At 36.8% G+C, this 17,349-nt stretch overlaps 1 protein-coding gene across 1 annotated transcript in view; it reads right to left on the reverse strand.

The window, feature by feature from the left end:
* Positions 1-15,217: 15,217 nt before the first annotated feature.
* The window catches only part of LOC113048284 (metallophosphoesterase domain-containing protein 1), a 30,841-nt gene continuing 28,709 nt past the window's right edge, over positions 15,218-17,349 (reverse strand). The window contains exon 7 of the mRNA XM_026210004.1: positions 15,218-17,006. Within this exon, the coding sequence (XP_026065789.1) occupies positions 16,888-17,006 (119 nt within the window). The 3' untranslated portion in view covers positions 15,218-16,887. The remainder of the gene's footprint in view (positions 17,007-17,349) is intronic.

Raw genomic sequence — 17,349 nt, forward strand, 5'->3', positions numbered from 1 at the left:
CTCCTCTGGCTCTTCTGGGCTTTTCACACCTCAAACTGTTAAAAGTTAACATGAAATTGACTCTGTTTACTTTCTTATTGGGAACCATTTTTCATTTATAATACTTCTGCAATGACTTTCCTTTCATCACCAAATTCTCTTAATGTGTATCCCCTCCTCTTCATATAAAGACATTTATTACCATCCAATCAAATCAATAGTTATACTGAAGTCCCACATTTATTTTTCTGGTAACACTTTAGAATAAGGTTCCATTAGTTAATGTTAGTTAACTACTTTCGTTAACATGAATTAAGCAAGATCAATCTTTCTACAGCATTTATAAGTCTTAGTTCATGTTAATTTCAACATTTACTAATGCATTATTTAAATCAAAAGTTGTGCTTGTTAACATTAGTTAATGCACTCTGAATTACCATGAACTAACAATGAATAACTGTATTTTCATTAACTAACATTAACAAAGATGAATAAATACAGTAATAAATGTATTATTCATTGTTTGTTCATGTTAATTAATACATTAACTAACATTAACTAATGGGACCTTATTCTAAAGTGTTACCATTTTTCTTACTAAATATTATTTTTATTTTATTTTTTTACTCAGGAAATTAGTTGCGTAGTAGAAGTAAAATTTGTGAATGCCATTAAATATTGACTTTTACCCAGGATAATGTAATTTACCAATGTTTATGTTTATGGAGCATAGCATAACATAACATAACGCAGTACAATGAAAATGCATTAACTTATTTCATTAATCTAGTGTAACAACATTAAAAAAATAGCCCTGGTGGAGGTTAGAAAAAATAAACAAGGAAAAAGAAAGTGATGATCTATTAGAGGTGGTGCAGGCTGCAAATCCACTCATTTTGTCACAGATGCCCTGTACCCTAGTTCCTGTTTAATTATGGACGTCTAATTGGCGCATGGTGACACTGGCAATAACACTCATGAAAATGTTTTGAGGTCTGGTGGTCCTCTGGCCATTGACACACACACACACACACACTGTAAGCATGGCCGGATTCCAGACTCAAAATGAAGCCAGTCAGTGGACGACCACTTAATGGAAACCTGGCTCTGACGAGAGAGAACAAGCGAGAGGGAGAAAGCTTAAGGGAACACACAACGGGAACGACGAGGGGATAAAATAAGATAGATGAATAGAAATGAGATGAGATCTCTATCTTCAGCTCATTAATTGTTCAAGATATCCGCTTCTATCTCCTTTGTGATTTTAACACACATCTAATTAGCTCTAATTTCAGGAAGTTTAAGCCTTTTGAACTTATTTACATATATTGTTAAGAAATTACGCTTCATTTGATCTTTTTGATTTTACTTTCTAAACCTGCTGCAGTCTCACGTTTCTTCTAAGTTAGTTAAAGATTACTTGATGTAGTTGTAATTGTTCTGCTTGATGGATATAAAAAAGTTTTTCCCCCTCTTCATGCTGTTTTGATACTTATTACAGAAGTTTGTATTAAAAAAGGCATAGTGAAAACAAAAGACAGACAAGTCGATAAAAGAGATCTTCTTCCTCGGGCGATGTCTGCGTAGAGGTGAAACCGAGTGATAATGCAGTCATTCGATCACACAATCTGAGAACAAACGAGCCCTCATTTTGTCTCCTCTGAGCCACTAACCAGGAGTTTGAGCTGCTAGTGCCAGCTGAAAGCACATCTGGGAGGAGACTCTCGTTTCAGAGCCTGATTTGGCAGCAGACCTAATAAGGGTTCAATTAAAGCAGAAGTTCTTTGGGCGACAGCAGGATGTGATTACCCAGGAGTCAGTGGGGTATATATAGTAGCTGTTCCTCTTTCCCTGTACAGCTGCCATTCTTGTGCCAGGACCTGAGGGATGATCCATTTGCACGAGGCATTATGACTGACTCCTTTCCCTCTGCTGAAAAGCTGCCAGGTTTCGCAGTCCAACTGCAGGTGTCGAGCTAATGCACACCCCTGAAGCTGTAAAGTACTGACGCACAGTCATTATCTAGAGGAATACAACAAGAATGAACAGATAGATTCTGTTAGAATCACTTTATTTAATCGAACAGTTCACTTGTTGAGGTTTTCAAAACTCTTTTTCTGTGACCTCCGGGGGCCAGAAGGGGGTGCTACGGGTTCTACAAAAAGTTTTTTGTATGGTTGTTTATTGTAATTTTTTAAAAACACACACACATATATATATAAATATATATATACACACACACATACATATATATATATTTATAGAGAGAGAGAGAGAGAGAGAGAGAGAGAGAAAGAGAGAGAGAGAGAGAGAGACAGACAGAGACTTTGACTTAAAAAAAACACTTTAATACCAAAAAATACCAGTTTTTCTTCCCTGCATCCATCTTTCCACCCTAGAAAGTATTTCTGTGATACAGTTCTACCCATGTCTGTGGTTATCCTGCTCGTTCCTGGTGCTTTGGGCAACAGACTCGAAGCAGTAAGATCAAGGCGTACACATCAATTGCAGTGTATAGCTGTGAGATGAAAGACAGGGTAAGGGTGCAGAAGTTCAGCTGGCCCGAGGCAGTTTCACGAGCTCCTGCCCATGTGGCTTTTTAACTTTGCAGATTGGAGATAACCTAAAGGCAGCGACCGGGGCTCTCTGCCTCTTCACCTAGAACAAACATGGACGCGTCCTTCAGCTCGAGCTGCTGAGGAGAATGGGGAATCGCTTTTTAAAGAGAGCAGTGGAAGGTTTCAGATGGGAGGAAGAGAAAGAAACGGAGTGAGAAATATAAGGATTATAGGCTGATGAATCTTCTGTTCTGCAGGTCCAGGTATTAGGATGCGATCACAACTTGATTGAGATCAATCAGAGATCAGGCACCAGGGTGATTATGACAGAAAATGGAAAGTGTCAGAATATTCCTCCTTTCTATCAAGGACTTTTTCCCCCAAACTTTGTGCCTGGCAGTCAAATTTCCTCATCAGGATTTTGATGGGACTCATGGGCATACGCAGTGACAGGTTCATTTCTACAGCGTCTAATTGCTTTCAGCTTTCGCTCAGCCAGGTCCCTCATTAGTGTGCATTTAGCACACATACAGTAAACCCAAGCAGCCTGCTTCACACCCTACCCGACTTGTAAAAATGATATAGTGATACCCTTTTGCTCAAATATTTAGTTTACTGCAAAACCCTATTTTGTGTAAGAGTAGCTATGGAGAAGTATGTTAAAGCTGCTTGTGATTACATTATAGCCCATGCAAGCGGTAATCAACAAGTTGCACATGGGATGGTTTACACCAAAATTACAATTCTGTCATCATTCACTCACCCTCATTTTGTTCCTAAAGCCTTAAGAAACGCGAAATTTTGAATGATGTTCTTTCCTGTGCAATTGCAATGAATGCACTTCAAAACTTCGATTTTAACTTACTGAAAAATAGGCCTAATAATATGCTAAATTAAAATGAAATTGTTCTGTATAGTATACATATTATTTATTTTATATACATTTTAATATATAACTTGCACATGCATAACAATATGTATGCATTGTTTTATATACATTTTAATATAAGTATTACTTGAAAAGGCCTAAGAGAAGTGTGCTTTCCTAGTTTAACATGAAACTAACACTAGGCCAGATATTGTATTAGTATTATTAGCCATATTACAAAGTGACAGATTTATTTGTGACAAAACACCATGGTTTTATTGGACACACAGTCTTTGACAATCAGCAAAAGGTATGGAGAGCTTTTAAAAGTTGATATGATTGCATTTTTGTCCGTTTAGCATTTTCTCCTTGCTGCATGTGACCACTTTCCTGCTTGATTATGCTATCTTTGCAGTAGGTCTTCAGTAAGTATTCTGACCTGAACTAACTAAATCATTAGACCGAACTAAATTTGAGGCAGTGGGAGGTTCTGCTTTGAAAGGCAGCACTGAAATAAAAAGATATGTCAGCGATAAGAGGAAAAAAGGCAGAGCTTCTGCTTGAGTGACGGGTGATATAATGCATCGAGATGAACCTGAACATGACTAACAGAGAGGAAAGTCTCCAAGACGGGAAGGCAGATAATGTCTACACCCAGACACACACACAAAATAACTGTGTGAGTTTCTTCATATAGACTTCAGTCATAAAAAATGGTATCTCAGGAGTTTAAAATGAGATTCGGCACATTCATTGCTTCTCAAAAAAGCAGACTGTCACAAAAAGACTGGCTCATTGTTGGATTATGGCATTTACATTTAAACCATCATCATCTCTCTTTGCATCTTGCAGTCATCAGGTAATCAAAACCGACCCTATTTACATTTTAATGGACACCATGGTCTTATTATGAATAGGTATTTGGTGCATATAATTCTAATCAGATTTTTTTTAAATTCAGGTTTTATTTTTCCCTATAGTTCTATTTTTTCCGCCCCGACCCATTCAACTCCCAATGGATTAATTACACTTTTCCCCATTGACTATCATGTTTTGGCCAGAAATATGCACAATTATAGAAAATATAGAAGCTCCCGTTCCACTACATCCCAAAGATGCTCTATTGGGTTGAGATCTGGTGACTGTGGGGGCCATTTTAGTACAGTGAACTCATTGTCAGGTTCAAGAAACCAATTTTGAAATGATTTGAGCTTTGTGACATGGTGCCTTATCCTGCTGGAAGTAGCCATCAGAGGATGGGCACATGGTGGTCATAAAGGGATGGACATGGTCAGAAACAATGCTCAGGTAGGCCATGGCATTTAAACGATGCCCAATTGGCACTAAGGGGCCTAAAGTGTGCCAAGAAAACATCCCCCACACCATTACACCACCACCAGCAGCCTGCACAGTGGTAACAAGGCATGATGGATCCATGTTCTCATTCTGTTTACGTCAAATTCTGACTCTACAATCTGAATGTCTCAACAGAAATCGAGACTCATCAGACCAGGCAACATTTTTCCAGTCTTCAACTGTCCAATTTTGGTGAGCTTGTGCAAATTGTAGCCTCTTTTTCCTATTTGTAGTGGAGATGAGTGGTACCCGGTGGGGTCTTCTGCTGTTGTAGCCCATCCGCCTCAAGGTTGTGCGTGTTGTGGCTTCACAAATGCTTTGCTGCGTACCTCAGTTGTAACAAGTGGTTATTTCAGTCAAAGTTGCTCTTCTATCAGCTTGAATCAGTCGGCCCATTCTCCTCTGACCTCTAGCATCAACAAGGCATTTTCACCCACAGGACTGCCGCATACTGGATGTTTCTCCCTTTTCACACCATTCTTTGTAAACCCTAGAAATGGTTGTGCATGAAAATCCCAGTAACTTAGCAGGTAGTGAAATACTCAGACCGGCTCGTCTGGCCCCAACAACCATGCCACGCTCAAAATTGCTTAAATCACCTTTCTTTCCCATTCTGACATTCAGTTTGGAGTTCAGGGCTGCGTTCAGCCCCGACAAAACGTTGCACAGCGTTTTTTAAACAGAAACGGTGATGCGTTGAACACACTGTTCTGATGACGCAAGAGTTGCAACTATGGCAGCTGAGAAGGCCATTCTTCGTATTTCTTACCTAATTCAGACTAAAACACATCTATTAAGCCTCACATACTGACTTTATTTGTAGTTCATACGGTTTTAATACCCTGTATTTTCTTTCTCATTTTTAGGAAAACCACTTGATTACCACTGTTCATTTCTATACCAAATGTCATACACTTGCAATGAAGCTAAAAATATAAACAACTACATCATTATGTTGATATCCTATATTTTTACAATAAAACTTACGACAAACATGCCTTCTAATATCCTCAGTTGTTGCGTATACCGAGCTGCAACGAACACATTTTTACATTATTTTCCTTGAAGACATTGTGCGAGTTCACTTTAATACCGCGTGCTTTATATACATGTTGCTGCTGATTGGACTGCAGTTCTGACACACCCACCAAACAAGAGAAAACGCATCTCAAACCCCGTTTCACACCGGTGCACACCGTTTCCAGGAAACATGACATTCAATCCGGAAACCGTAGCAAAACGTTGCGCACCGTTTTGAACTTGAACATGCCCCAGGAGATTATCTTGACCAGGACCACACCCCTAAATGCATTGAAGCAACTGCCATGTGATTGGTTGATTAGATAATTGCATTAAAGAGAAATTGAACAAGTGTTCCTAATAATCCTTTAGGTGAGTGTATTGTTTGCTCTTCTGAGAAATAGCTTGTGATGTTCCTAATTTGAATGGATAAAAGCATCTGCTGAATGAATAAATGGAAAATATTAATTATATTTAAATTACTATTATTTAAAGCATTTATCTTCTTGAGTGCAATTCTTTTCTTTATTTGGATTTCCCTTTTCTCAACTACATGATATTGTAAAGTCCAAATGCTATGTTTTCAGGTGTTCACTCAAACCCTTCAAACATTGTTAAGGGGAGGGGTGAGATCGCTTCAGGGAACTCAGAGTTGTCCGAGGGCAATTGAGTTGATCGTGTGGGCCACGAGAGAATCTCATTAGAACAAACACACTGTTTATTCACTTCCTTTTTTTTTACCTACTCGATCACTCTGTTCCTGCAGTTAGCCACCATCTGGGGACCCCCCCGCCATGCGCTCCCTGCTTTTAGAGGACAGAGGGGTGGAAATTGGCACTAAGTGAAGAGATGGCATGCGCGGCAAACAGAGGGAACAATTTTAATTAAAATGTTTGCCCAGAAAATAATCTCCCGAGTAGCCTTGTTAATTATGACTAATGCCTGCAAAGGTAGCACATGCAAAACGCATGGCGTGTGGGGGTGTTCACCATGGAAACACGCACGGACGTTGTTTTATCCCCCTCAAATGGAAGTGGGACGTCTCTCCTCCTCCTTTTGTTCCTTGTTGAAGCAGCTTGTTTGGCCACCCGGTGATGTGGCTTTGTTGTTAATTGGGTCATTGCCTTTACTGCAGTGTGCTTACTCTCCAACCCTGATGTGAAATCTCAGGTGGGCTGTAGCGCAACACAAACACACACTCATATGCACACACTGTCCATGTGTGCGCTTATCAAAGGAGAAATGAATATAGGAGAATTAGAGGAGGTAAATGCTGATTAGAAGCTGAAATATGAATTCACGCTTGCTAAACGGAGAAGTCTGAGGGTGAATTTGTTATGTGGTTTATGAAGTCACCACTGGCCTTTGATGGTTTTAATTTATGTGAAAAACACATAATGTAGTCAAACAAACTTTTTTTTCCATGAACCAGCAGCGGACAGTTGACCCTTTGACCACTAATGTTCCTTTCTGAATAGTTTGGGGAATGTTTCTGATGTAATGGGCCAGCGATTTACAAGAAAGCAAACAAAAGTCATTCATTATTAATCAGTCTCCTGATATAACCGGATGCTATAGTTGATTAAGAACATTTACAGGAAACCAGCAGAACAGTGAATTAGCAACCTCTCACAAATTAATGGTTAAGGTTAAGGTCACCAAATAAATTCATCACATAACATGTTAGTGAAGTTTGTGTGTTAAACAACAGTAAAATAGAAAATAGAAAGTCACAATTATTTGAAAATAAAGTTGCAGTTTGAGATAAGGACATATGAGATTTCAATTAATAGAAAAAGTCTCAATGTATTATGTAAATGCCATAATCGTGAAAAAAATTTAATGTGATAACTAGTTACTAGTTATCTAATTACCTTAATGTTTTATTTAATTTTAATCTGAGATGGACAGAATGAGTAAGATAAATAAAACAGGTAATTTTGAGAAAGTTTAAAATAATAAATACATTGCTAGAAAGTTGCAATTGTAAGACATACTGTAAATGTACAAATGTAAAGAAAAAAAAGTGGAATTATAAGAAATAAAGTTGCAATTATAAGAGAGGAGGACAGAACTGTGAGATATAAAGTCACAAAGTGTTTTAGGCACAATTAATACACACACTGTAAATAGATAAAAGTTCTAATTGTGAGGAAAAAGGCTAAATTGGGAGAAATAAAGTTGTGGTTACAAAAAAAGTCAAAAGTACCTTTTTTTGGTGCTGTGAGGTGGGTACAATGAGTATCTGATGAGAGATCTTATTAAAGTACTGTGCCACCTAATCAAGAAAAAAGAGCAAAAACATTCAACTTTCCATCTTCTTCTAAATGAGTGACATTCAGAGGTCAAAGTTGCTGCAAAACATGACTAGAAGCCATTTCTCTGAAAACGAAAGAATCTAAAAAGATAAAATGATAAATCTATGACATCTTTCTCTGTTGTGCAGTATGTCGACTATGTTCCTGATGATGTTCCTTCGCTTTTATGAAATAATCCAAAATGTTTTAAAACGCATGCACCACCTTTCTCAGAGACGGTCGGGTAGGCGCTCCTTCTGTCTTTATGGTCTGTAAAGGAAGGGTGTGTGTGTGGGGGGTGTCTTTTCTTAATAATAAAGCCAGTGAGCCGCAGATCAAACAGCGGTTTGGTGTTACAGCAGATAGTAATGAAGCTCGGCAGCAGGTCTGGAGTCAGACAGAGCCGCATGCAAACACTGAGGAGAAGAGCGCAGGGTGCCGGGACGTGCTCTGATTCCTGATACTACTGCCTCTGTGTGTGTGTGTGTGTGTGTGTGTGTGTGTGTGTGTGTGAAATTTACAAGCCGTTTCTAACAGTGGTGCATGAGAGATCTGCACAGTTATGAGTTAAAGACAGAGTGCTGTGCTTATTCATCATATAGATACAGACACTGGGGTCATCCGAGCCAAAGATTTCAGGTGGTCTTAAGGAAATTTAGTAGGCGACAGCCTCTTTTTGGCATTGCTTTTTCTCCATAAAATATTGTATACAGTGATATCACTTTCTCACATATACATTAATATATACGTTAACTGCAAGATCAGGAGAGAAGGGGATCTTGTGCCCTGGGATTTAAAGGTGACTAAACCTCCCAATACCGTCTTTCTGCAGAGCTATGCAGGTGTGAATAGTCTAATATCAACAGTCAGGGCACTCATTTTGCCATAATGTGCAAGGTTTTCTGGAGAGCACACACACATCCTGAAAAGCATCCCATTTCTTGCTTCATGAGTCATTGGAGAAATTATTCACTGCACAAATATAGCTTACATGTTCGTCGTATCTCATTAGAGCAAACAAAAGAACAGAAACACTGAATAATTTTGATTTCTGGATGTTCCAGCTAATTATATTCTTTGGAGGCTGCCTGCAAGCAGCAGGACATCGTTTTAATTTGTATTCTCTAAAAACCCTATTAAAAGGAAGCCAGCCAAAAAGTTCTCTATGTTCACGGCACTTGCTTTTTTTTGTTTTCCAGATTGTAAAAGTGAAGCAAGGTAATTAAATGTAAAGTGGGCAGCATTACTAGTTTTTATATCATCTGTTGTATTCAAAAGCCAAACACAAACAGAACTCGCCTTTAGAAGTGCATCCTTAAATTTGCTGCTCTCACTTTGAAAACAAACCAATTACAGGAATATGCAAAGTAAATATTAGTAATATTTTAAATGTAATATGTGAGATATTCACAGATAATATATTCAAAGGAATCACTGTAGGCATTACTCTGTGTGGGCCACAGTACTGACTAACAAACATGAATTCTTGAAGCAATTTATTAAAGCCAATAAAAATACCACAACAAGGGGTCATGATCCAAAAATGAGACTCAGGTCTGATCTGACATGCCCTCATCACTGAAAACCTGAACAAAAACACACAAGATACTGTTTTGTGCAGTTAGTAACTGGCTGTTAATAAGATAAGATAAAATGATAGAACGATTGACAGATGGATACAACAAATAATACAATGAATGAATGAATGAACAAACAATCAATAAATAAATAAACAAACGATCAATAGACAGAATGGATGAAGAAATGAACAAACAATCTAAAGATAGACAGAACACACAAACAATCCATAGACTGAATAAACAATCATTTGACAGACAGACAGTTAGATTATTTAAAAAAATAATTTCTGACATGTTGGTGTTTTATCTTTCACTGCTAATAGCTGGATAAAACGAAAACTGAGTCTGTGTTCATTTCATACTGCAAAGCAACAAAATATGATTATTTAAAAGGGGGGGGGTGATTTTTCTATACCCACTGCAGATTGATTAGGTTTTGGTATTTGATGTCCAATGTAAAATCTAGGTCCTGACACAAAACCAGATGTTACCCAATGATATGAAAATAATTGTATCATTTTTGGGATCATTCCAAGTTCTCATATCTAAAATGAATATTTCCTTCATCTTTAAAAACAGGACTTATAAACCTTTTAAAATCACCATGGAATGTAGTGTAACATTCTTGAAAAAGAGACAAAAACATGCAAAAAAATGCATCTTCCACACAGATATTTATATTAATGTTCATCTGTGCAACTGGAAGCTGTGTATCTGGTGATGGTGGGAGATCAGTTCTCTTATTAAAAGTGAAGGAAAACCAAACTGAAGACCAGACCAAAACACACACAAACACACACACACACGCACATGCACACACAAATCAATCCAACCAGAACGTGTTCAGAGTCATGTATTTTGTCAATCTCTCTGCATGCTAATCTGATGATGGATTAGATGTTGGAGAATGTGATGGATTTTGGCAGACCATCTTCACTGCTTTCCACTTCACGGACAGAGAATCTGAACAAGACTTGTAAGACAGTTTGAAGTTTGTCACCAATGCACAGCACCTGCTGGAATTCAAACCTGGCACCAGCACCAACATCTACACAATAACATTAGCCAATCCTATGGTACGGCAGGAATATATTGCATCTAAAAAAATACATGCATGTACATGTTCAGAAGAGCAACAGATGATGTATGATGACAAAGAGTTTAAATGCAACTTAAAAAAATATACATGTATATTTTTTAATTAAGTACTATTTTTATTCTAGTTTTTTCTCATTTGCTCTGGCCATTTACTAGTGATTGATTTTATTTAAAGAATGACACCTAATACATAAAGCATTAAAGGAATTTCAGGGAAGAAATTAAATAAACATATATGTTTATTGATGTTTTTAATATTTTTTATTTTAAAATAGGCATTCAATCTTAATCTTATGCTGAATATGTGACCCTGTTATGTTTTTTTCACATTCCATTATGAATTATATGAATTTAAAACAGCAACATTTGACAAAAAATTGTGTGTAGTTTATATCAATCTTCACAGCTAACAAAGTGGCATGTAATATATTGCAAAATCAAGAGCGGGTGGCACAATATGGTCATATCTGATAGTTTTTTTTCACTCAGTGTCTATGGTGGTTACAGCCCTGATAAAGAGAACAAAAAGCTCTGTTCAAAGCTGTCTGAGGAGACAATGTTTGTGTCTTCTTAATCGAACAAGTAGATCAGTTGATAGGATCAGATCTTTTCCTTTATGATTAGAAAGCATAAACCTTAGGTGAAGAGTTATGTGTTATTTTGTGATTCAGTCCATTTACCTGCACTTACAATATTTTAGAAAGCAAATAATGAATGTGTAACGAAATTCAAGTTCAGGTTCAAGTTCAAGGTATTCATGAATTGTAAAATCAATGTTGGATAATGTCATAATAACTCATCATTACTACGACCTCGTCCTACAGGCATGATGTCATCGGTTACTCTCTAATCAGCATCCAGAGGACAGATTCATATTCTTACTTAGTAGTTCAAGGAGCCCAGTGCACCTTAAAAATGATTATGTAGTGCTTCATATTTGAAATTAATTTTGTTGAATACACCAGATATATTCATTCTTTCATCCTAGACTATGAGACCTTGGAGAGAAAACTTTATTTAAACATTAATTGATCTATCTTCATTATTTTCTGCTGCGTGTGATTTTGTCCACCTAATATAATAAAGAGAATGTAATGCTAAATATATGTAATGCCACATGCTCAAACAGAGGCCTTGATACAGGTTAAATACAACATCAAGAGGTGGAGAGATTGCTTCGGTATAGGACACTTTGGACATCATCGAAACAGCATTAATATAATGATGTATCTGGTCTGTTGATAATAGTGCAAATGCCCTGTATGTTGGTAAGAAAAGATAGGTGGGTATCAGATTGGGTTAGAACTCAGCAGGGACCTCCCACCCCGAGGCGCTATTCCGACACTTTCCTTATGACAGATCTGGGAGCTTTCGTCATTTTTGGTATGGAGAAAGAACCATCGCAGAACAAAAGAGTGAGGGGGTGTGCTGATTTTGCGTGGTTCCCCACAGAGTAAGTCCTTGACGCCCTAAGCCATGCTAAAAGTGTGAGGGAGAGGCTAAACCTGGCAACCCGAGATAAATTTAGCATTTTAAAATTTCATGCATCCTTTCTGAATAAACTTCTTTCAAAAGAAAAAAAAATATGGTCAGATTTATATAGCTAAACATATAAGAAGCCTTTTTTTGATGTTTAACCCAATCCAGCTGAGATCAAAGCAGCAGAGTCATCTTTCAAAATTTGAAAACTAAGGGAATCCATCACTTTAGAAAGGTGCCGCATACTTCATATTGCATTACATTTATGATCCAGCGTAGTGCTGGAATACACATATAAATATTCATTACATAACGGATAGTTTCCTACAGTCTTCAAGTGAAAGGCTGCATTTATTTGAAGCAATATATAGATAAATATGATTGATAAATTATATAGCCTAAAAATGCGCACGTAACATGCCCATGAATATAAGTATTTCGATTCATATTATTTTCAATGTAAAATCAGAAAGGAAATATTTTAGGCAATGTAACTTTAATGTTTCAGGCATTTTTTTTAAAAACTAGTTTTAAATATTCAATATATAATTAAATATTTAAAGTGGTCATATGATGCAATTTAAATTTTTGTGTTACAAGCTCTTGGTGAATAAAGAAGATCTGTAAAGTTGCAAAGACTAAAGTCTCAAATCCAAAGAGATATTGTTTATCATAGTTAAGACTAATTTATTTTGAAAGATGAACCTCACGATTATGGGAAGGGGTGTTACATTTCCGATGAGTGCTCACAGTGTTCGGCCAATCATAATGCATTTGGTCAGCTGGCCAATCAGAGCAGACTGCACTTTTCGGAAGGAGGGACTTTGTAGAAAACAAAATGTTTGAGAGAGGCGGGGCAGATGACCTACAATGATGTATAGCATTTGAAAAATAATGTGTTTTTTGAACATTGAAGCATGTCAACATATTCTTTTACACCAAATACACACAATAATGATTTTTAAAATAGCATCATATGATGCCTTTAAATAATAGTTTTTAATGTTTTGCTGTGTTAATGTAATAAAAATTTTTTTTATATTTTAATATTATTTGATATAGACTACAGCACGAAAGTGGACATGGACTATATGCAATCAAAAGTATATAAAAGCCCCTATAAAACAGTATATTCTCCTCCATTTACAAGTGAAATTTATTCAATTTATTCATTTTGTAGTCATTAAGGATGACACTGTAGCAAATACCAGCATTCAGTTCCAGAATTTTTTACGGTTTCAACCAACTTCTGCTTCAGGATACAAGTAATTCAAAGACGTTTAAACATTTTTGTCACAGCAACATTGTTCATAAATAAGCAGCATATGACAGTAATCAGCATGCATTGTTGCGGCTAATTGTTTTGTGTTGTTGTTTGTTTCCCCCGTGATGTTTAACAGCGCTAAACTGCACTACACCAGGCCTTTTGTTCAGGTTTAAGAGCCTGAAACGTCTGAAAAGAACATGTCGAAGATGTATTTGCGAGTTTATAAGAGACACAGGGAGAGAGACAGACAGTAGAGGACATTGTTGTGTAAAGCAGACAAGTCAACAGAGAGACAGATGTTGATGGTGTGTACTAAAGAGGATGCAGTGGATGTAAAGAGGGGGGAAAAGATCTAAGAAAATGGAGGTGGGCACGGAAGGAGAGTAATAGATGTAGGTAAAAAGTGGCCAGAGACGTGAAGGATAACAGAGTCTTTAATGGCATAGTAAAAGGCAGCCTGGAATAAATGATCTTCCATCCTGTAGGATTACTCATTTAATTATTTGAATGAGGGATTTCATTAGGATGTGCAGAGGTGTGGAAGAAGGAAGGCCGAAATGATACAAGAGTGAAGACAATTTTTGCCCTCATAAATTAAGTTTTAGGCACGTGCAGATAATTGATATGAAATTCAGAGTCCTTTGATTACGACTAAAAAGTGAGAATGTAATAATGTGGAATCGACTCATGTCAAATGCAGAAAGAGAAAAAAAAAACAGAAACGAAAGGAAGATTGAAGATTAATAAGGATATACCCCAGTGATGGGGATACGTTTTAATTTAGGAGGCCCAGCGAGAGATTGTTGGAGAAATTGGTTATATCTTGGTGATAGTGATGTGTTTGAATTTCATTTGTGAGAATGATCTTTGGAGAGACTCCAGATAAAAAGTGTACACATCCAACTTGTTAGGTACAGATGAAGAACACAATCCAGAAAAATGAAACAAGTATTACTCTTATGATCTAAACTGAACACAGCAAACAATGTTTTCAGCTCTAAAATATCACCCGTTTTATAAACCACAGAAAAATAAATGTAAGAACAACATTAATAATATTAATACATCCTGGGATGTAACACCAGAAAAAACCCTATTTTGTTTTTATGCACAATTTATCGGTAAACCGCTGATATGACATTTTATTAAATGTATTTATCGTATTTTACATTTTTATTATACAAATGTCAGATCTCATCAAATGTAAAGTTACTCTTTAAAAGCAATAATTTAATAAGATCAATTATACAGAATATTTTTCATAATTCATAGAACAAATATGTGATGTCTAAATTCACTTATCTTTTAAAATAGATTTTTCTCTTAAGTGTTTTATAAAAAATATATATAAATACAAAATATTACAGAATTTCAGTATTAGCCATTTATAAGTTCTTGGCCTTGACAATAAAAAATTATTATCAGCCTACTGATAATTACCAAAAACTATGAAAAAAAAAAAGCATTTGGTAAAATATTTATATCAGTGTTCTCCTAATATTCTCAGAATATATAAATTAATATGTTGATTTTTACTGGTATAAAATAAATTGTTGTAAATCATGTAACTTCCTGTAGGCATATAATCTGATGATGTCATAACCTGTCTCTATGGGTTTATTTCACATTGAAGATTGTTTAATACAATTCTGAAGCATTAATATTAGTGTGTAGATATTTACTCTTTAAATGACCATCTCCAGAACAAAAAGAAGCAGTTTTGACAGAGAATTCATCTCTGCTAGAATTTATTCAACATCCATAACTCTTTAGAAGGCATAAAATTAAGTGACGAAAAACAAAAGAATCTCCCAAGTTTTATCTTTCACTGAAACATCACCACACAATGAATTAACAACGAACAGAATCTGTTTGGAAATTCAGAACAGCATGCTGGGGAAAAAAATAACTGAAGCACAGCAGTAAACCTGACGACAGCGTCTTCAAAGAATAGGCCTCACACGGGCAAGAATGAATGGAGAGAAGAAAAAAAAAAAGAGGAAAGCCACAAGAGATCGTAAAGCACCCCTGACCGAATGCAAACAAGTGTACAAACAGCAAGAAAAACTCTTATAAAATAAATAAAGAAGATGAGACAGAAATCCGTCTCCCAGACATCAACTCATCCTTCCTAGTTGCCGTTTACAATATTTTTCTTTTTATCTCTTCGATCTCTCAGTGCTCTGATTCGTTCTTTTCCTTAGGTTATGAAAGAGTAGCAATTGATTGCATTCGTACACACAGGAGCCAACACACACACACACACACACACACACACACCTTTAATTTGTTCTATTTGTTCATTTTTATTCATCCTGTTATAAGGAGGAGATGAAAACCCTCTGCATATCTAACAGAACGGTCATATTAGGCCTAATGCCACACACAGTCAATTCTGAAGAGCTGTAAAACACATGGGAATAAATTATCGCCAGGAGGAATGTTAATAAATAATAGTGGGGAACATGTGGATCAAAGTGCAACATATTCTTGTTATGCAAAAGCGCACTTTGCGTGCATGATGAATTTTTGATATTCGGAGGAGGGGTGTTAAGGGCGGCGCTTTAGAAGAACTTTTAAATATTTGACCTTAAACAAACACTTCAAACTACTGTAAAAGTACACACTGCTTTAGTGAGGGACCATCTGCTTGAAACACACTCACAGTTTTACACGCTTGCAGTAAATCATACAACAAAGAAGGCATAAAAATGTGGAGAACACTTGAAAATATTCAGACACTTATTTGTTTCTTTTCCACCATCAATATTTTAAATGTTACATTCCTGTTTAGAATCGTTCTCCCAGTGAAACCCAGCATGGCCCCAAGTTCAAAAGAGCAACATATAACAACAGAGCAGATAGAAAAAAGTATGATGAGAGACTGAGACTCAGAGAAAGAGAGAGAGAAAGATAGAAATGGTAAAGACCCTGAACAAACTTGTTTGCACCATAGCGCAGTGTTTCCTCTGGGCACATCCTGTAACTTTCCAGAGTGGATCCAGAGAAAAAGAAAAAAGTTTTTTCCAAGTCGGATGTCCATTGAGGCTACAAGGTTACAAAGTGCCAGCCAATGAGAAGAAAGCTTGGCTTCCCATCATCTCGAGCACTGATTGGCTTCCATGACTTTAAGTACAAGTGACTGTCACGCCGATTCAAGTGCAACGCAAGAGTCAAATTCAGAAAACAGTTCAAACATCCATGTCAGGGAGACAGAACACCACTATATTGTGTGTCTGAGCATGGCATACGTCAAAAAAAAGGATGGAAATATCCTTGTGAATATCGAAATTAGTGTCTCTTGTCCACTCTATATACACATCTGTACACGCTCAAACTGGGACTCTGATTGAAAGAAGGGGCTGGGGGGCGGGTCCCTGTTCAATCATGAGCTCCTGGGATTGGGCAAGTCGAAAACGATGGGTGGGTTCATAGGCTGGAAGTTCACCGTGCACGCCGAGGCATTAATGAACGTGGTGGTTCCATCTGCCATCATACCGTAACCTAGCTCGCAAAAACACAAAGATATTAAGCTTCTTTAAGTTGAAGAATGTCATCCATGTGTTGTTTTTGTGAAAATATGTTAACACGCATTTAAAGGGGAACAGAGACACCAAATGTTAATAAAGGAATAGTTTGGAACTAAGTAAATTGCAAACAACAAAAACGACACATAACAGCTAGCAAATGGCTGCAATTTTTGCTACGAGTGGAGATATTTTTGCTCCTTTCTGTACTACAACATAAACCGAGTCCAACATAGACATGCAAAGCCCAAAACACAAGTAAACACATGTAAAATTCGATCATATTGCAGACTAAGATGAGAATCCTTTATTAAAAGCAT

This window comes from Carassius auratus, chromosome 29, assembly GCF_003368295.1.
Source record: "Carassius auratus strain Wakin chromosome 29, ASM336829v1, whole genome shotgun sequence".
NCBI classification, from domain to species: Eukaryota; Metazoa; Chordata; class Actinopteri; order Cypriniformes; family Cyprinidae; genus Carassius; species Carassius auratus.